Source organism: Xyrauchen texanus, chromosome 1 (assembly GCF_025860055.1).
Source record: "Xyrauchen texanus isolate HMW12.3.18 chromosome 1, RBS_HiC_50CHRs, whole genome shotgun sequence".
Classification (NCBI taxonomy): domain Eukaryota; kingdom Metazoa; phylum Chordata; class Actinopteri; order Cypriniformes; family Catostomidae; genus Xyrauchen; species Xyrauchen texanus.
In genome coordinates, this window is record NC_068276.1 from 20,904,432 (window position 1) to 20,925,605 (window position 21,174).

General features: G+C 39.1%; 1 protein-coding gene across 3 annotated transcripts in view; it reads right to left on the bottom strand.

The window, feature by feature from the left end:
• Nucleotides 1–21,174, bottom strand: part of LOC127637610 (phosphatidylinositol-binding clathrin assembly protein-like) — a 90,503-nt gene that overhangs the window by 44,730 nt on the left and 24,599 nt on the right. For all 3 annotated transcript variants that reach the window (XM_052118962.1, XM_052118876.1, XM_052118794.1), the window contains exons 3-6: nucleotides 3,530–3,605; nucleotides 3,333–3,435; nucleotides 3,023–3,116; nucleotides 2,785–2,896 (exon numbers count right to left, since the gene is read on the bottom strand). In XM_052118962.1, coding sequence (XP_051974922.1) covers nucleotides 2,785–2,896; nucleotides 3,023–3,116; nucleotides 3,333–3,435; nucleotides 3,530–3,605 — 385 coding nt within the window. The remainder of the gene's footprint in view (nucleotides 1–2,784; nucleotides 2,897–3,022; nucleotides 3,117–3,332; nucleotides 3,436–3,529; nucleotides 3,606–21,174) is intronic.

The following is a 21,174-nucleotide window of genomic DNA, read 5'->3' on the forward strand; positions in this document are numbered from 1 at the left end:
TTACCTCGGCATCAACCATGGCTCTTATACGTAATAATCATCTTTTTCCTCCTCCCTTTTCAGATTCCGTATTCTCTTTCTTGGAAAAGAAAGGTCTGAAATGCTTTGAAGATATTTTCATTAATAATGTGTTAGCAGAATTATCCTCATCATTTAATCTGCTTCCCTCTCACCTATTTCGTTATTTTCAAATTAAGCACTGTGCCTCCTCTTTGTTCGCCGAGTTTCCCTCTCTTTCTTCAAAGTCTACATGGGAAGAGGCATTTAAACTGAATCCTCATATGGGTGGGATTATCTCAAAGATATATGCAGTTATCTTGTCAAAGGGTAATTCTCACAGGATTAAAGCTATCAGGGCTTGGGAAGAGGAACTTGACTTAAAGTTTGAGGATGACTATTGGAGTACAGCATTAGACAATGTACGTACCACCACTTTGTGTGCTAGACTTAGCTTTATACAATTTAAAAACGATTTACAGAGCTCATCTCTCGAAGACAAAACTTTCTAAAATGTATCCCAATGTTTCAGATGTGTGTGATAAATGTAAACTTTCACCATGTAACCTTAGCCATATGTTTGTACTTTGTCTCAAATTGCAAAACTTTTGGAATTCTTTCTTTACAATAGTTTTGGATGTCCTAGGGGTCACGTTAGTTGCCAGCCCTTTGATTGCAGTCTTTGGCGTTTCATCTCTGTCTCAGAATTTATGCCGTAGACAGGCTGACGTCGTAGCTTTTGCATCTCTTCTCGCTAGGTGCAGAATACTGTTATCTTGGACTTCCCCACAACCCCCTTTGATTTCAGTTTGGCTCAAAGATTTGGCTCTTTTTTTTTTTTTAACTTGAAAAAGTTAAGTACAATATTAGAGATAGGGGGAATCTTTCTTTGAAAATGGCAACAATTTATTACATTTTTTATATATATATATATATATATATATCCTTTTTTCTTTTTGCTTATTATTTATTATTATTTATTTTATTATAAATTTAATGTATGTATATACGCGTGTATGTATGTATACATGTATGCAAGTCCTGTTGTTCTGATTGGGGATTGTTCTGTTGGGGTTGGGTAGGGTTGTATATGATGGGTATAAAATGTAAAGATGCAATAAAAATTCTATGATGAAAAAATGTATAAAAATACATAACTTTGACTGTTTTAATTCACATCACCATATATATATACACATACACACACACAATCACAATATCCAATTACATCGGCAACCCCCAGGCTGAGGGATCGGTGAATATTCTTGCTTTAGTGATTTTGCATTGAAAATTACATTAATTTATGTAATGTATATGTTTTTAAAAAGTGAAAAACATATAAAAACATACATACATATATACATATATATATATATATATATATATATATATATATATATATATATATATATATATATATATATATATATATATATATATATATATATATATTAGTAACCATCTTTCCATTTACCATCAGGCAAGTATCAGTCTAAACATGCAACTGCTCTGTTGAAATAAAGTGAACTGAACTCAAAGCACCTCCTGAGCTGAGATGTTGGAGGTCATTTGTAGCACTCAAAATATAATAGCCTACTGTTCTTGCAAAAAAAAAAAATATATATATAAAAAAAAAACAAAGAAAGAGCGAGAATCTTTTACATGCGCGTGTTCCACGAGGCTGCACGCCTCCGTACGAACAGCGTGTCATAAGTGTGCATAGATGGCTTTACTTCATACAAAGTGCAGTAAATAAACTAAATCAATATTTGGAGTGACCACCCATTGCCTTTAAAACATCACCAATTCTCCTAGGTACACTTGCAGTTTTTAAAGATTGTTTGCAGAAAGGTTGTTTCAAGCATCTTGGAGAACTTGACACAGTTCTATGTATTTAGGCTGTCTCTTCATGTAATCCCAGACAGACTCAATTATGTTGAGATACAGGCTCTGTAGGAGCCATACCATCTGTTGCAGGACTCCTTTTTTACTTTATTCTATTTGCAAAAGGAATGTTTGGGAATCTAAAATGTGTATATCCTATTGACATTACTAGAAGACACTAATAGCATTGAAGCATAAGATATTAAATACAATTTTTTTTTAATCCCCTTTTCTCCCCAATTTGGAATGCCCAATTCCCACTACTTAGTAGGTCCTCATGATGACACGGTTACTCAACTCAATCCGGGTGGCAGAGGTCAAGTCTCAGTTGCCTCCGCTTCAGAGACAGTCAATCAGTGCATCTTATCACGTGGCTCATTGTGCATGACACCGCAGAGAATCCCAGCATGTGGAGGCTCATGCTACTCTCCACGATTCACGCACAACTTATCACGTGCCCCGTTGTGAGCGAGAGCTACAAATTGCGACCACGAGGAGGTTGCACCATGTGACTCCACCCTCCCTAGCAACCGGGCCAATTTGGTTGCTTAGGAGACCTGGCTGAAGTCACTCAGCACACCCTGGATTCAAAATCATAACTCCAGGTGTGGTAGTCAGCGTCAATACTCGCCGAGCTATCCAGGCCCCTATTAAATAACATTCATAAGAAAAATATTTTTGTGGAACATCATGTGCCTCCGTCATGTATCTAAGTAGGTATAGTTTCTGTAATAATCACGCTGTAAGTCGCTTTGGATAAAAGCATCTTCTAAATGATGGATTAGTAATATCTATGTACAATGGACAACAAGACCTAAATCAAAGAACTGTACAGTTGAAGTAAAATATAATCAGAGTGTGAGTAGGCACACACCAGAGTGAGAGGGGGTGGATTACTCTTACCCAGCAGGTTGATAACGCCCTCATTATAGGCAGCAAACAGACGGATGGAGTCTTTGAAGAGCAGCATGAAGGCAGCGTTGATCACACCATTAGTCAGCTCGTTAGGATTGGCCTACAGACACACACCCAAACATCCACAAGAGAGAAATACATCATACCGAAAGACAGACTGAATCGACATCAATGTTGTTCTTTTAAAGGGTGCGTGTAGGTTCTCCATCAAAAACAAAATCAGTACCTGGAAGTCCAGCAGTGCATCCAGCTGGTTTTGAATGATAGGCAGAGTTTTGATCAGCTTCTCGGTGTTCATGGTGCGCATGACTCCATCAATACTGCAAAACAAACAGAAAAACAGACAATGAGTCTTACCACTTACTCACAATCTTAATTAGTGTCTAAAAAAAATAAGCTACTTATTTTACTTGTACTTAATTATCAGAGTAATGAGCTAGCCTGATTAGATTAGTCTCAGCCGGACACATGCATTTGAACACTGAAACTTTACTCTAGGCAGAAGATATTACAGAGGCAGAACTGAGGTTACCCACCCACGCTTCATCTTGGTGAAGTCAACAGCCACCAGTCTATAGGAAAGGGCTTTCTCATTCAGATATCTGCTGTACCGCCTGATGAATGTGGACATGTCATGACCTGAGGGAGAAAGATGGTGGTGGGGAGGGGTCATCAAGGTATTTATTTCTTTAAAGCTTTGGAGACTTAATATGTGCTCAAGTTCCCTACAAACCTTGCAATGCACCTTTATCATGGAAATTGTTGAGATTGAAGAGGGTGTTTCTTGAGGCCAGATACTGAATGAAACGCTGCAGGTACAAAGAGAAATGTAATTAAAGACCTGAGACCAGGCTTTTAATGTATAAACTAGATTTTTACATTTTCTCAAGAAAATGTGAATGGTGCTTGCCTGTGCAAAACCACAATGCAAGGATGTTGTGTGTGGTTGCCAAGGAATTGCTCTAGCTCTAGCTATGGCATTACTAAGCAGACTGTAGTGTACACATTTGTATGATATCTTCAGTTTTTTGGCAATTTCAAGCATTGTATAAACTTCATTCCACAAAACAATGATTGACTGATGAGTTTCAAGAAAGCGGTTTCTTTTTTGTCATTTGTAACCCAATATTGATCTGAAGACATGCCAGTCTATTGCATACTGTGGCAACTCAAAAACAAACACAAAGACAATGTTAAGATTCAATTAACAGATTGATATAAATGGCAAGGGATTTTCTAGTACCAATTTAGCATGATTACTCAAGGATAAGGTGTTGGAGTGATGGCTGCTGGAAATGGGGCCTGTCTAGATTTGATCAAAAATTACTTTTTTTCAAATAGTGATGGTGCTGTTTTTTACATTAGTAATGTCCTGACTATACCTTTTGTGATCAGTTGAATGCTACTTTGGTGAATTAAATTACTAATTTCAGAAACAGCAAAATCTTTACATTATTCCAAACTTCTGGCTGCCAGTGTATGTTTTTTTTATATTGAAAAAAATTTTGGTGTGGAATTTTGGCCCACTCTTCTTTGCAGAACTGTTTTAGTTCAGCCACATTGAAGTGTTTGAGCATGAACTGCCCGTTTATAGTCCTGCCAGCATCTCAATCCAGCATAAAGTCCAGCATCTCAATCAGGTTCAAGTAATAAATTTGACTAGACCACTCCAAAACTTTAATTTAGCATGTTTTGTGCCATTCAGATGTGGATTTCTATCCTTTGGATGATTGTCTAGCTGCATAATCCAGTTGCGCTTGAGCTTTAACTCACGGACTGATGACCGTATGTTCTCCTTTAGGATTTTCTGGTAGAGAGCAGAATTCATGCAAGTCGCCCTGGCCCTGAAGCAGCAAAGCATCCCCGCACCATCTTGGATAATCTTTTTAAGGAATTCTGCATTTGATTTACACCAGATGTAATGGGACCCCAGCCTTCCAAAAAGTTCCACTTTCATCAGTAAACAGATCATTCTCCCAAAAGGTTTGAGGATTATCAAAGTGTGTTTTGGCAAAATTCAGACAAGCCTTAATGTTTTTCTGGGTTAGCAGTTGTTTTTGCCTTGCCGCGCTTTCATGGATACCAGTTTTGGCCAGTGTCTTTCTTATAGTGGAGTCATGGAGTGTCTTTTATTGATGCGAGAGAGGCCTGCAGTTCCTTGGATGTTGTCCTTGGCTTTTTTGTGACTTCCTGGATGAGTCATCACTGTGCTCTTGGAGGAAATTTGGATGGTCGGCCACTTCTGGGAAGCTTCACTACTGTACCAAGTTCTCTCCATTTGGAGAAAATGGCTCTCACTGTGGTTCTTTGGAGTGCCAGAGCCTTTGAAATAGCTTCCCAGACTGATGTATATCAATCACCTTTTTTCTCATTATTTCTACAATTTCTTTCAACCTTGGCATACTGGGTGAGACATTTTAGCCAACTTCATGCTGCTGAAGAAATTCTAATTAAGTGTTAATTTAATTGAACAAGGTTGGCAGTATTCTGGCCTGGGTGTTTCTAGTCCAGCTGAACCCTATTATGAATGCAGTTTCATAGATTTGGGGATTTAGTTACTTAGGGGGCAAATACTATTTCACACATGCCCAGTTGGTATTGGATAACTTTTTTGCTTCAATAAATAACATCATCATCTAAGAACTGTATTTTGTGTTTACTCAGATTGCCTTTGTTTTAGGTTACATTTAGCTCGAATTTTTGAAACAATTTAGTATGATATATACAAAAAAATAAATCAAATCAAGGCATTGAAAAGACAAGTATAAATGTGTTTGTGATTGGAATGTGTTCTAATCTGCTTGTCCTGATCCCAAGGTAGTCGGAAACGCATTGTGAAAAGATATCAGTAGTCACGTTTACATGCAACCAAATAATCAGTTTTTAATCCGACATAGCTCAGGCCTTTATTTATGTATGTCTGAGTGCACTAAATATTAGTGCATTAGCCTTCATGTATGTATGTCGGAGGGCACATACAGCATATTATTTCATGACATCACAAAGCAAAAAAGAACATTGTGTCATTATTAATATGGTCTTTAAGCAGCAGCTACGTTATAGCGTACACAGGTTCCATCAGTCTAACGGCTATGTGACAGTGCAAAAAGTATATAAAAGGCAGCATAAAAGTAATCCACATTACTCCAGTCCATCAGTTAATGACTTCTGAAGCAAATCGATAGGTTTGTGTAAAAAATAAATCAATAATTAAAACTTTATTAACTTTAAAAAATTGCTTCCTGCCAGCAGTCGACGCAGTGACATGAGCACAATGGCGCGTTCACACAAGAATTCAAAATAGAGCGCTTTGTGTACAACAGAGGAACGAACTTCAAGCAAGTTAATTATAAACAGCAACCGGAAGCAATGATTTAAAATTAAAAACTATTTAATTATTGATTTGTTTCTTACACAAACCTATCGATTTGCTTCACAAGACATTAATTGATCGACTGGAGTCTTGTGGGTTACTTTTACGCTGCATAAATATGACTTTTGGACCATCAAATAGCCAGCAGACTGATGTCACCTGTTTACTTCCACTGTATGGACAAAAAGAGCTGAAAAGTGCTTGTAAAAAATCTTCACTTCTGCTGAAGAACAAAATTCATACACATCTGGAAAGGCTTCATGAGATGAATTTCATTTTTGGGTGAACCCTTTAAAATATTTGTTAAATTACACACGGTTAATTATAGACTTTAAATAAATACCCGCGAAATATTGATAGTATATTAATAAGAATATCTACGTTTTAGATCAGCGTTTCTCAACGGGGGCGGTACCGCCCCTTAGGGGGCGTTTGGACAGTGTTGGGGGGGCGGTGTGAACGAGGCAGCAGAGAGGGGGCTCAGGCACAAATGGGGGCGTTACTCAGAGGTACTCAACAGGCGGCCTGCGCAAAAATCTTTTCAGCTCTTCTCCTTAGCCTATGTCTTCGTCTTGCTCGGATTACTGCTGCCACTTCACCAGGAGGATATGCCAGGAGAGCCGCTTCCTAAGTTACACATGCTTTTAAGAGGTGGAGAATTTTCAGCGCAAAATAGAGGCGCTTTCACTGGCTTTTTCTGTACATAACGCTGAATACATAATTCGGCGCATAATTAGTGCTCAGGGCTCACACTAATGACCGCAATTAATTTAAAAAAAAGTGGCTGTTTTTGACGTCGTTTTTTCTTCGGTTCAGTTCAGGTGGCCGAGCTGTTCGTCATTTGAAATCAAATGACCGTTTGTAGGCTATTCAAATTTGAAGCCTAGTATATATTGCCTAATTGAGTGCGCGAACGACCGCTGCTTTTTCATTGGCCATTTAGGTTACGTTAGGTACGTTATTGTTCACGTGATTGGTTCATCTTAAAAAAAAATTGTGTGTGAGCCTGAATTTGTTTGAATTTCTAAATACATTTGCAATACCTTTCAAACAATCCATGTGTTTTTGCATTTTTTTTCCAAACACACTATTACTCAACTTGAGGCTTTTACATGTAGTTTAAATACAATAAGAAACTTCTGTTTCAGTTTTTTTTTTTTACCAAAAACTCAGGCTTCAGGTATCAGTGTTGCAATTGTTTGGCTGTAATAGTATTTCTGAAGTGTTTTTTTTTTTTTTTTTATGGGGGGGGGGGCATTAAGAGGATCATGAAGAGGTCAGGGGGGCGTTTGTTCAAAAAAGGCTGAGAACCACTGTTTTAGATGTATGCTATTAATATCGTACATGAATAAAACGCTGCTTCTGACAGTCATTTAAAACAGCAAGCATCTATTTCCTTGCTGTTTTTTTCTTGAATGATTAAATGCCCATTCCACCGTCATTATAGCTTAGTGGTTTTTGCGTAGCATCCCATCTTTAGTTGTTGCTTAAAGTCTTGATTATTTGGTTTTCATTCCACATCTGTAAACTCTTAAGTACAAGGACAACTCTCATCAACCTCTCTTTACATCGTATTTGTATCCAGCGATGCCTGCAATTATATTAGAGGAATGGGCATGAGGCTAATATGGTTAAGTCAGACAGGGTATTAGACTATGCTGCTAATTATTCATTTGCGGAGTAGAGTGAGTTACGAAAGAGGAAAGCTTTTCTGTCATATTTTTTAGATATCCCAACAACGACGAAAAAAAAAAACGGCAATTACAGACTTTATTTTGTGCCATTTTCTCAGCCTTTTTCCACTTCTTCAGAATGCAACATGCTTTTCGAATGTGCAAAGGTTTTGTTCGGAATACATGTAAACTAATATTTGTATCGAATTGCAAAGTTTAGGGGACATATAAACAGCACATTCGGAATCTGCAATCAGGTTTAATTTATTTGGATTGACGAACATTAGTGCATGTAAACATAGCCAGAGTAATCTAAATGCAATCCAGCAATCACATCTGCGTTCACAGATCAAAGTTACATAATCCCTGCCTACTATCATTATGCTACCTTCTCTCTCCAAGGGCAACTGCAAGCTAAGGTTTACCTGGCTGTTTCTCCCAATTGTAAGTATAATATAAGAAATATTTTCAACTCTTGTAAATGCTGAATGAAAATGAATTGAATCTTGAAATGTACAACACTAACATAGTGTACTTAGTTTACATAAAGCAGTCTGGACTGGGGACAGTAGCATTAGCATGTAAGCTTGCTTTCATATCGAGTGTAGGTAGATAGTGTAGGTCAGGGTTCCTCAATTGGCAGCCCACAAATGTTTGGCCCATGGTAAAGGCCTGTTAATTTTTTTTTTCAGCAGGCAAAATTGTGTAGTTTTGTGCATCTGTATACAATTTTTTTTACATAAATAAAACAGGCTACTAATACTGATAAAAATAACTAATACATTTGAATATTTATGCATAACTCCAAATAAGAAAAACAACAATAGTAATAATAATAGCAGCAGCACAAAAAAATTGTCATTACATCGACGGCAGTGGCCCTTGACTTTGTATTTGTATACAGAATTTGGTATCTCAAGCCAATTTTTAGGCATAACCATCATTTACATAATCACCGGCCAGTAGGAGTGAGACGGAGCATGCATTAGCATCTGCCATAGGGAGGACATAAACCCCTTTACACACAGGAAAACTTGCTAAAGTGATTGTTCATCAAACATGACAGAAAAGATTGTTCAGTCGCCGAGGTAGACACTTGTGGTCTCGTCAAGTGACCAATGAGTTTCTTTTAATGAAGAACTCACTATGTCAAGCTGATCTGAACGTTATCGTCGCACTAAGTTGCATATCATCACAAACGCTGATAGTAATTCTGTCAAGCGTTTTTCCACACTAAAATAACTAATGAAATCATAAAGCAGAGGCACAAAATTCTGTAATTATTGAACGTAATTTCTCACTGAAACCTACATACACACGCTTTCTATGGTAAGCTCCGAGTGGATAAATACACAAATTGCAAGTAACTCCATTAATTGCATCCCAAATCACTATATTGCAATTGTTTATTTTCAGGCAGTCATCATGTTATTTCAGCGAGCTCTACGTGACATAAGAATCAAAGAGAGTCACTATATCGGTCACCCCTCCACCATTCAGATTCAGCAAGTGCATGATACCTCTGACTGAAGAGAGTGGAAAAAAAGTTGATAAGTGTGACACCCTCGGCTAAAATAGTCATTTGAGTCAGCTAGTGTGACGCCGGCTTTACAAAATTAACAACAATCCTGCAGCTCTTATCCTGCAAAATTTAAGCAAACTAGAAGTGTGTGAAAGACCAGACTCCTAGCTGTCTTTGAGCTGCCAAGCCTGTCTATTGCTGCTTCCCTCCTCCGTCCAGCCCTGTCCCACCGGCTCTAACAGCTGTGGGCTGAGGAAAAGAGCATAGTGGCACGTAGTGTTCCGAGTCCTGTTCTAACGGACACGATGGGACCATGCATGGTCCCAGGTGAGTTTAGGAATGCAGGAGATTCACGCTAAGATGACTCATTCCAAACTCATTCATGCATGAAGCAGCCAAGATGGTGAAAAAAGACAGTGAAAGAGGCTCTTCTCGAATGCTCTCAATTTTCGAATGGACTTCAAACCTTTTGACTCCTCGACTGCCTTCTCAAATCACTCCTGACAATGAAGAAAAACACACAATGGCCTGGTATGTCAAGCAATTAATGGAAAAACTATAACGCAATGTGTTTTCCAAATATTTTACTTGTCAATGCTAAATGCTTTAGATGACACTACAAACTTGTGAGACACAACTTTGTGTCTAAACTAGAAGGCAGTTGGAGCTCTGTAACCTTGATCTCATTTTGTACATTGGTGCACAATAGGAAACAGTCAGCAGGAAACTGTTTTTAGGTACTGGGATGGAGCCATAGACTTTTTTCACCTCAGGGAGGACAAAAATAAAGAATTAGTGACAGGACCTGCAGTCAGGCAAAATGTGCTGGGCACAGTGGAATAAAATAGTCCTGGCATGGGCTGTTCTCTGCCTGTGGCAAAAGTATTCAAAAGTCACTGTATCACAGAAGGTTCTTAAAATGCATCTGAAGGAAGGTGGCTAAAAATTAGAGGTGTGAATCTTCACTGGCCTCACATTTCGATTACGGTTCAAAGGGTAACGATTCGATTATAAAACGATTCTCGATGCATCTTGTCCATCAATATCTTTGTTTTCAGTTTCTTAATTTTTTTGTAACTTTTTTTTCCCTTTCAGCTTTTTATTTAACAGCCGTTTTAAAAATCAGAACGAGTCACATTACATAAACTGGCCTTTTACATACAATATGAGCTGTGAACAAAACATGGAACATCCACAACATTAAATGGTTCTATAGTTTGAGTATCTCAGTTTCAGTTCTTTCTTTAAAACCTTATTAAAAAAAAACAAATCTCTTAAAAAGCACAAAAACAAATATTGGTTATCCAACAAAACACACTTACTACTATTACTTCAACTGATTATATTATTATTTTTGTTTAAGCATTGTAAATCATTTAATAGTATTGAATTATTATTTAAAATTAATATATGCCATGCTATTCATTTTTATTAAGCACAAATGGAAGTTGCTGGTCTAGGATGATAGATATTTCTGCTTCTGTGAGAGTGCAGCTGTCAGCTTCTCCTCTCCTCACCTGCACAGGTGATTGTAAAGTGCTTTATATAGCGCAGTTGTTGCTTCAGAAATTATCAAGCATCCCGTATGTACTGTTCCATCCGTTTGCTCTGCGAGTACAAGATAAAACCTTCATCAGGTGTGCGCACTGTCCTGACAAATAAGTGACCGGCAATGACAAAAGCCAATGAAACGTGTTTGAAGACGTGTTTGTGCACTTGACTTTAGTGTATGCACTTGACTCGCATCTTTGTTTCCACATCTGTCTTTGGCACGCACCACTGCTCTGCTGTGATTTAAACTGAACTCAGAAACAATTCTGATTCTTTTGAGAATCGATTCAGAATCGTTCGAGTATGATTTGCGATACATAGCTGAAACTATTTTTTCCAACAGCTCTACTAAAAGCTGCAATCCTACAGCTTTGCAACAACTTGGCAGATCAAGTGTGGTGGTTCACCTGACCAGCAGATGTATAAAAAAGGTAAAGAGGCCACATACACTTTAGAGCAGAAATGCCCAAATCAGGGCCAGCAGGCCAAAGTTGGCCGGTAATGACCTTTTAGTTGGCCTGTCTTGCAGTTTATGATAAGAGAGGGAATTTTTTTATAAAAATCAAATAAGCCATTGACGCAGATTATATTGCATTAATTTAGCAGAATGATAACGTTAGAGTAATGTTTATATATACACTCACCTAAAGGATTATTAGGAATACCTGTTCAATTTCTCATTAATGCAATTATCTAATCAACCAATCACATGGCAGTTGCTTCAATGCATTTAGGGGTGTGGTCCTGGTCAAGACAATCTCCTGAACTCCAAACTGAATGTCAGAATGGGAAAGAAAGGTGATTTAAGCAATTTTGAGCGTGGCATGGTTGTTGGTGCCAGACGGGCCGGTCTGAGTATTTCACAATCTGCTCAGTTACTGGGATATTCACGCACAACCATTTGTAGTGTTTACAAAGAATGGTGTGAAAAGGAAAAACATCCAGTATGCAGCAGTCCTGTGGGCTGAAAATGCCTTGTTGATGCTAGAGGTCAGAGGAGAATGGGCCGACTGATTCAAGCTGATAGAAGAGCAACTTTGCCTGAAATAACCACTCGTTACAACCGAGGTATGCAGCAAAGCATTTGTGAAGCCACAACACGCACAACCTTGAGGCGGATGGGCTACAACAGCAGAAGACCCCACCGGGTACCACTCATCTCCACTACAAATAGGAAAAAGAGGCTACAATTTGCAAGAGCTCACCAAAATTGGACAGTTGAAGACTGGAAAAATGTTGCCTGGTCTGATGAGTCTCGATTTCTGTTGAGACATTCAGATGGTAGAGTCAGAATTTGGCGTAAACAGAATGAGAACATGGATCCATCATGCCTTGTTACCACTGTGCAGGCTGGTGGTGGTGGTGTAATGGTGTGGGGGATGTTTTCTTGGCACACTTTAGGCCCCTTAGTGCCAATTGGGCATCGTTTAAATGCCACGGCCTACCTGAGCATTGTTTCTGACCATGTCCATCCCTTTATGGCCACCATGTACCCATCCTCTGATGGCTACTTCCAGCAGGATAATGCACCATGTCAGTGTGAGTATCTATATATATAAAATTAAATCATAAAAGGAGGGGAACCAAGCCAACTTTTATATTTTAAATACAGAATGCAGGGCCTGAAATTTGGCATGGGATTGGAGGTATTGCACACAATTATTATAAATTCCCGCAAGGTCCACGTTCATAATGTGAGAAATTCCTACTCACTTTTTCATTTTAAAAAGTGCAGCTACGAATTAGTAAACGTTTAATACAGATCAAACCTATAATTTTTATCAAACTGTAATTCCAGAAGCTGCGCAAGATAATCTGCTCTCTTTTTCTCTCACATGCAGCCGTCAGCAGCGTGTTGACCTCTTGTTGATTTTAGTGTAAGCGTGCTTTGTCGCATAGTTACTGATTTAAGATATTACAGATGTTTAAACCTTTATAAACCTGTTAATTTGACTTGCAAATGGCATTATACTGCATCTCTGTATGCTAAATGCTTTGTGTAATGTACCAGCTGCATGGTGACAAGAGGCACTCAAACACCCGTTACATCTCTATAGATCAATCCAGGGCTGGAAAATAACTGGTGCTCTAAAATCTGATACAGTTCCAAATACATACATGGCAATCTTCATTTGAATTTTCACTGCAACATCTGCACAACGGACAGCACAAAACAAATAATGTTCAGTCAGTGGCGGATGCTCGTGCCATAAAAGCACACTGATGGGGCACTCCGCTTCCCAGGCTTCGCATCAGTTCGGTGACATGCATTTATGGTAAAATTACCAAATTCTACAATGTAGCTAATAATGATATTAACAAAAATATTATTAATTATACAATAATAATTTTACAGAACATTAACAACTTTTAGTGTATGCATCATATCTTTGACTAATGTTCATTGTTAAATGTTTATTTTTGCTAACAGTTGGTTTTTTTTTGTTTATTTTATAAGCTCCTCATTCCAAATCAGGAAAAAAATGCTGTCATCTCCGCTGTGTCTGTGCATTGTTTTTGAAGGCTTTGTTAATTTAATAGCCAAAATATTTGGAAATTAGTGAATGAGAAATTGTTTTAGTTTCAGTAACCATACAAATTATGCAATCTAGAGATCATGCAATTCTGTAATTATAGAAAAATGCCATTTTAAATTTGAGTGGTTTAAATTATTATTAATAATTAGCATTTAACAAAAGGATGACAGAGTCATAAGTTTGGAATAAAATTCCCTTTGTAAAGGCAAAAAATGCCCCAGGAAATAAATTTCCCTAATTACCCCACAGAAAGTTGATTTCTGACCCAGGTTCCATCTGACCTATACAGGAATTGAGAAAACTAGCTCCACCGTGAGATTTAGGTGAGTTTGTTGTAACATTTCAGATGTTGTAGTGTTACGAGTTAACCACCACCCTCATGTTCACCCTCGACCCCCAAATCATCCACCCCTGTCACCCAAAGTGTCTTTAAATCTGTGCATGCTTGCTTATTTTCCCACCGAGCTGGCTTTTTCAAGCGCAGGATAGCCGCCTCAGGTGAGTCAAGACCAGTCTTTCACTGGATCATGACAATGTGATAATTTTGCTCATCAAAAAATGTAGTCTTTTAAATAGCCAAAAAAATGACTGTTTTAAGCAAGGAAATAATTTTTTTTTAATCTGCTGATTAATTAGGCCATTTTCAAAGAGGTGCCGAATGCTTAATGGTTTAAACTATCTTTATTCGGTGTGTACTTAATGTTTAGAATACAATACACTTTTTTAATATGTAAAGTTTTCTTGAATTCCATTTAGAACAGGCTATAAGGTTGCTCTATTTGTCCTGCACTATTCATTCAATTGTTTTCAATTAATAAACCTGTATTCGTTAAAGGTGAATGCGTGACATGTTCTATATTTTATGTACAATGATCATAATGCAAGGCGAGCACATCGCAGATAAATCCCCCTTTTCAGTGGAATTTAGTGTCGGATTGGGCATAGATTAAGTATTTTAAATGGGTCAACAATTTAGACTGTTTTCTGAAGCTTGGTTTCTTTTTAGACTAGTCAACACCAAAATGTTAGTTTAAACATCCCAGCTCTGATCTCAAAGGAGCTTATGGTGCCTGTGGTGGTGGCCCTGGTCATGTGATTAAGGCTTTGACTGAGGTTCCTCTTTACTCTTCCAAAGGGCTTGCAAAATTAGTTCAGCCAGAACAGTCATGCGGAAACGTTTTTTAAAATACTGATGTATTTTTACTATATAGGAAATAGTGAACTTTCATCTTTTGCAGTTCATCTTTATCACTTGATCAGCAAGTGTTTCCAATCCTTCAAGCTACTGACATACTTTTGTACTCCTGCCTTGACAATTGGTCTAAAGGCTCTGCGGATCAGACGAGAGAAGCATTACCCATTCACACCATGACGAAAATCCCCAGGATAGAATCCATACAAAGCATGAGCTGGCTCTCTGGCACTGAGGCTTATCCTTAGACAGAAACCTTGAGCCAGTGAACACCAAACTGCAGAGAATTTTACTCAGGTGCAGATCAATATAGATTACAAATTCAGTGGAATCTGCAAATCCATGCTTGCAGGCTTCGCTTGCCTGCTCCTCTGCCTGAAATCTTCAATCTCTCTGCCTTCTTGCTTTTTTACTTAGCAAATAATTAATGTAAGAACAAACCTCAAGTAGTGTCAGAGTGAAGTATCATTTATTATTAAGGTAGGAGGCTCTTTGGCCAAGGATTTTTCTCGCAAAGAGAGCAGCTGCTATTAACACATCAACTCAGGTAGAGGGAAGATTTAGTATTTTGGGATCAGGGTTTTTCCAGGTTTTAGTATCCGCTGGTCCTGTGTATGCAGTCAGAAAATTATCCAGAGGCACCGCTGGAACTGCTTTGTGAAATCTGCACGTGCATGTCTATGTGAGCATGCTAACCCTGCAGGAAGCATGTGTAAATAGGCTTGCATGATGATGCCCTGATAACTTGCAGGCTGCTGGTCTTCAGTCTCTCAATCCATACATATTCTGATGTTATGGTCCGAGCATTTACTGCGGTTGAAAAAAAATAAAGGCTTAAAAGAGAAAAGGCGAGCACAAAATGATGACGGGATGTGAAAAAAAAGTCAGGTTGTTCGATAGCGATTTTTGTGTGTGACAAAAACCCCATTATGTTTGTAAAGCAAATAGATAAAATCTGAATAAACGAAAACAACCAGCCCAAAAAGCCAAACAGAAATACAACTCCACGTAAAAACAACAATCCAGCATAACATAAGGATTTAGCACTGTTCCACAACTAGACACATTTATGTTCCCAGAATCTTAGAACACTTAATAGGCAAAGAATGACCCACCTGAACACCAGTTATTTCAATACTTCTAGCTACAATATGAAGAGAAGTGATAAAGCATCTTGGGTCATTGTGCTGAAGATCTGTGCCACAGAAGCAATGTCAATGGCCAATCAAACACATTGAGTCACCCATTTTTCACATGTGGCTTATCCCTAAACCCTACTTCAGAACAACTGATTATCAAGCAGCAACTGTTTGTTTCAGCCCAGATTTGCCATTCCTGCATGTAGGGTAGAGAGGGAGAGTCGACAGGTGCATGAGAGAATGTTTCATAGGGAAATAATTACCCTCAGCTAGCGCATATCACTCACAAACAACATCCATTATGCAAACAGATCCAACACTGAGGACACCTGAACTCAAAGTCAGCACATGGACAGAATGTTAATAAGGGTGTAAATCGCAAGTATCATCAGCGATCTGATTTTTGCTGATACCTCAAAGTCTGCCACAATATGGTTTCAATTTGATTCAGGGGACTGTGATTGAAATTACGATATTATGTGCCTATTTTACACAATCAATAAAAAAATAACTCACAAATGCAACCAAAATATAATTTGAATATTTTATTGCACCCTCTGAAATTGCAAATCCAGTACAGAAAAATAAATATAAAAAATGAAGTCACATACATGTGATCATCAATAGATTGATGACAGCTCACAGCTCATTGGTAAACACTAGTGACCATTTGTCTTCTTTACAACAGTCAAGCAAGTCTTGCAATGCAAAACACCCATGACAGGAGAGTATGTGCGATCCAGATTATTATTTTTTTGGCTTCAACTTTCACATTTGTATTGAAAAATTCTGTTACAGTTTGTTGTGATAATTATTAGTAAGGGTATAGATGTGAAAAGTCTTGTAGTTGGTGTTGGTGCAGGGCAAGTGTTTTCTCGTTCCCTAATCAGTGCTGTTCAGAATATTGTGGCTCTTTAGTAATTTCACATTGTTGAATTGCGCTAAGGCACTCAAAAATGAAAAAATTATCCTGTAAAATACAAATGTGTCGCATAGGCCACGATATCGAGGGAAGCACAATTTAATCACGCATGTGATCCGCTCTGTGCCATCCGATCACCAGAATGCGTAAATGCGTACAGACTAGACTGGGATTAATGTCAAAATAAATGTTCATCTTAAAAATATACACTTTGATGTTTATGGAGTTGCATCGACGACATCGCATCATTGGCTTTTTGATCGATGCATCAATCCAGATCTATGGATCGTTACACACCTAAATGTTAAACAGACCAATTTATTTCCTGTTTCACACCTATGTCCAATGTCAGAAAAGCCTCAAATCAACATGAAACGGCATTCACAATACATTTCTGTAATGTGGCATTTTCCATGTTAAACACGATATTCAACGAGGAAAAAAAAAAAAAAAAAAAGTAGGGCAGGACATATTATCCATTGAGAATCGGATGCAAAAGTAGGAGTCAGATCTGAGCACATGTTTGCAGTGGACTGTGGAGGACAACTCCCTCCTGAAACGTCGCTGTGACACCTACTTATGAGGAAATTGTTAACACTTCTTCAAAGTCAAAGTGTTTTTTATTGTAGTTCAACCATATACAGTTAGTGCAGTACACAGCAAAACGAATCGACGTTCCTCCAGGACCATGGTGCTACATAAAACAACATAGAACAAACACAGAACCACATATGACTACACAGACTAAATAACATTTCTACATGAAGTGCATGTGCAAACGTGTGCAAAAAAGTATGGGACAGTACAATAATTAAAGGAACAGTACAATAGGCACAGTAAGAGACAGTGCAATGCCGACCAGTACACATTTGTAGTCGGAGTAGTGCAAAAAGTTGATACTTTCTAAAAATGCCAAATGTAAACATAACATATTATAAAGTAGTGTTCTATGGACATAGCAGTTATTGAGGTAACAGCCAGGTATAAAGTGACAATGAATTAAAGTGCAACTCTGGATATGTGCAAAAGTTGGATGGTGTACAGGTGTGTGTGTGTGTGTGTCAGTCCAGTCTCTGAGTATTGAGGAGTCTGATGGTTTGGGGGAAGAAGCAGTTACACAGTCTGGCCGTGAGGGCCGAATGCTTCAGTACCACTTGCCAGATGGCAGGAGGTTGAAGAGTTTGTGTGAGGGGTGAGTGAGGTCATCCACAATGCTGGTTCCTTTGTGGATGCAGCATTGTGGGTAAATATCTTTGATGGAGGGAAGAGACCCCTATGATATTCTCAGCTGTCTTCACTATCCGCTGCAGGACTTTGCGGTCTGAAACGGTGCAAGTCCCAAACCAGGGAGTGATGCAGCTGCTCAGGATGCTCTCAATAGTCCCTCTATAGAATGTAGTGAGGATGGGGGGTGGGAGATGTGCTTTCCTCAGCCTTCAAAGAAAGTAGAGATGCTGCTGGGCTTTCTTGGTAATAGATCTGGTGTTGAGGGACCAGGTGAGGTTCTCCGGCAAGTGAACAAGGAATTTGGTGCTCTTGACGATCTCCACAGAGGAGCCGATGTTCAGCAGAGAGTGGTCACTGAGCTTTCCTAAAGTCAACAACCATCTCTTTTGTTTTGTCCACATTCAGAAACAGGTTTGTTGGCTCTACACCAGTCCGTTAGCTGCTGCACCTCCTCTGTATGCCGACTCGTCATTCTTGCTGATGAGACCCACCACGGTCGTATCATTGGCAAACTTGATGATGTGGTTCGAGCTGTGCATTGCTGCACAGTCATGAGTCAGCAGAGTGAACAGCCGTGGACTGAGCACACAGCCCTGGGGGGCCCCAGTGCTCAGTGTGGTGGTGATGGAGATTCTGTTCCCGATCCGGACTGACTGAGGTCTCCCAGTCAGGAAGTCCAGGATCCAGTTGCAGAGGGAGTGGGTGTTGAGCTGAAGTCTATGAACAGCTTTTGAACATATGAGTCCTTTTTATCTTGGTGGGTGAGGGCCAGATGGAGGGTGGTGGCGATGGCGTCATCTGTTGAATGGTTGGGACGATACACAAACTGCAGTGGGTCTAGTGAGGGGGGAAGGTGGGTCTTAATGTGCCTCATGACGAGCCTCTCGAAGCACTTCATGATGATGGGTGCGAGTGTGACGGGACGGTATTCGTTGAGGCAGGACACTGACGACTTTTGGCATGGGGACGATGGTGGTGGCCTTGAAGACCATTGGAACGACGGCGCTGCTCAGAGAGATGTTGAAGATGTCGGTAATAACATCTGCCAGCTGGTCTGCACATCCTCTGAGCACTCTGCCAGGAATGTTGTCTTGTTCAGCAGCCATCTGTGGGTTGACTCTACATAGAGTTTCTCACATCAGCTGTGGTAAGTCAGAGCACCTGGTCGTTGGGAGGAGGGGTGGTCTTCCTCGCAACCACGTCATTCTGTACCTCAAACCGAGCGTAGAAGTCATTCAGCGCATCTGGAAGGGAGGCATCTTTGTCACAGACAACTGATGTTGTCCTGTAGTTGGTGATGGCCTGGATGCCCTGCCACATGCACCGCCGCTGTCCTGGAAGTGACTGTGGATACTCTGGGTGTGCGCACGCTTTGCCTCTCTAATGGCCCGAGACAGTTTGGCCCTTGCTGTCCTTAGGGCCGTCTTGTCGCCTGCTCTGAAGCCGGAGTCTCAGATCCTCAGCATCGCTTGCACCTCCGTGGTCATCCACGGCTTCTGGTTGGAGCGTGTGGTGATGGTCTTGGAGAAAGTGACATCAATGCACTTGCTAATGCTGTGCATTCCTCCAAGTTGGTAAAGTCACCATATGTTGCAGCCTCCCTGAACATGTGCCAGTCAGTACACTCAAAACAGTCCTGAGATGCTACAATAAACAGTCCGTCAGGGTAAGTGTTCTGCAGTTCGGTAATAGTCTCATACAATTCACCGAGTGCTTCCTTAACATTAGCGCTGGGGGGAATGTAAAATCTGGTTAAAATGACAGAGATGAATTCCTGTGGTAAATAAAAAGGTCTGCATCTAACAGTCACAAGCTCCACCAGCGATGAGCAGTAGCTAGAGACTAACAAAAGTGTTCTTGCACCATTCCGTGTTGATGTTAACACACAAGCTACCACCGGGAGTCTTGCCGCACAGAGCTGCATTTCTGTCAAAAATATATCGATGTTAATCAGCATTAAGTGACTGCATTTAACTATTGGAAAGATTTTAGAAAGACTGCATTACTTACAATTGACTAATGACTAGAGCTGCAAAATATATCGAAAAATATATCGTGATTATGGCTCTCATGATTATGTAATCGTGAAAACCGATGATTACAGAATTAAATTGAAGTCTACTCCTGTTTTGTTAATGGTTTCTATTTAGAACATGTTTGCATCGGTTGAGTTTCTAACTAATCCCAGATGTGCGTTGAGCAATGAAACAATAGCCAATCAGAGACACAGTGAGTCTACAGTCCTATCAGTAATGACAACCAATCCTTGAGCAAATTTTTAATAGTTTGACATCCTGATACTTGTTATACAGTATATTTAATCTCGGTTTGCGATGGCACATGAAAATTCTATAACCTGATACTTGGAAAAAAACCTGTAAAAACAAAGTTGAGCAATTTTAATCATTTTTAACTCGTTAAATGTTGCCCCGTTTTATTTATCCTAGGTAAACAACCCACAAAAGTAGCAACGCGACAAAATCAAACTGATCCCTGACCATTATAACAAAGGTACAGACAGGGTCTAAAGTAATATATTGTGTTGTTTAAACAGAGATATATATATATAGATACACATATATATATATATATATATATTATGAGAGCATTTGTGAGTGCAGAAAAGGAGAGTTTGAATATTGTTGGGTTGCTCGATTTAGGTGTATACCAAAAAAATATATATAGTCATTAGCAATCGCGATTACAATATAAAGGGCAATAATGATTTGTCATAATCGTGCATCATAACTAATGACTAGTGTTAACTAACTGACCATGTGGCTTAGGTGACATCAGCTGAAAAAAGAAAGTTTTATGGAATGACATGCATTGATGATTCATGCACAATCAGAGCACTAACAATTATCAAGTAAAAAGTGGTACATTTTTATTTCATGTTGGCTAACACATTAAAACTTGTTTTGTGTGCACTGGCTACTCAACTCAAATCTAGTATTGACAGAGAGGTTAATGATAAAACCATAAAAGACATAGCTTACATTTCTCTGCAGATCCAGGGCAGGTCTCAAGTTTATCAGTAGGAGGATTTTTATCTTTTTTAACAGAAAACTTTATCTGAGACACCAGCGTTAACCAGACCCCATAGGACATAACTCACAAACATACACACTGTCTCTATCTTGAATCAGCCTACTCGCCCACTCAGTCGCTCCTTTGGCAACTGAAGGACCTGTTCTAGAATGACAGTGGTGTCCCCATACAAGGTTAAGCAATTTGTCCAC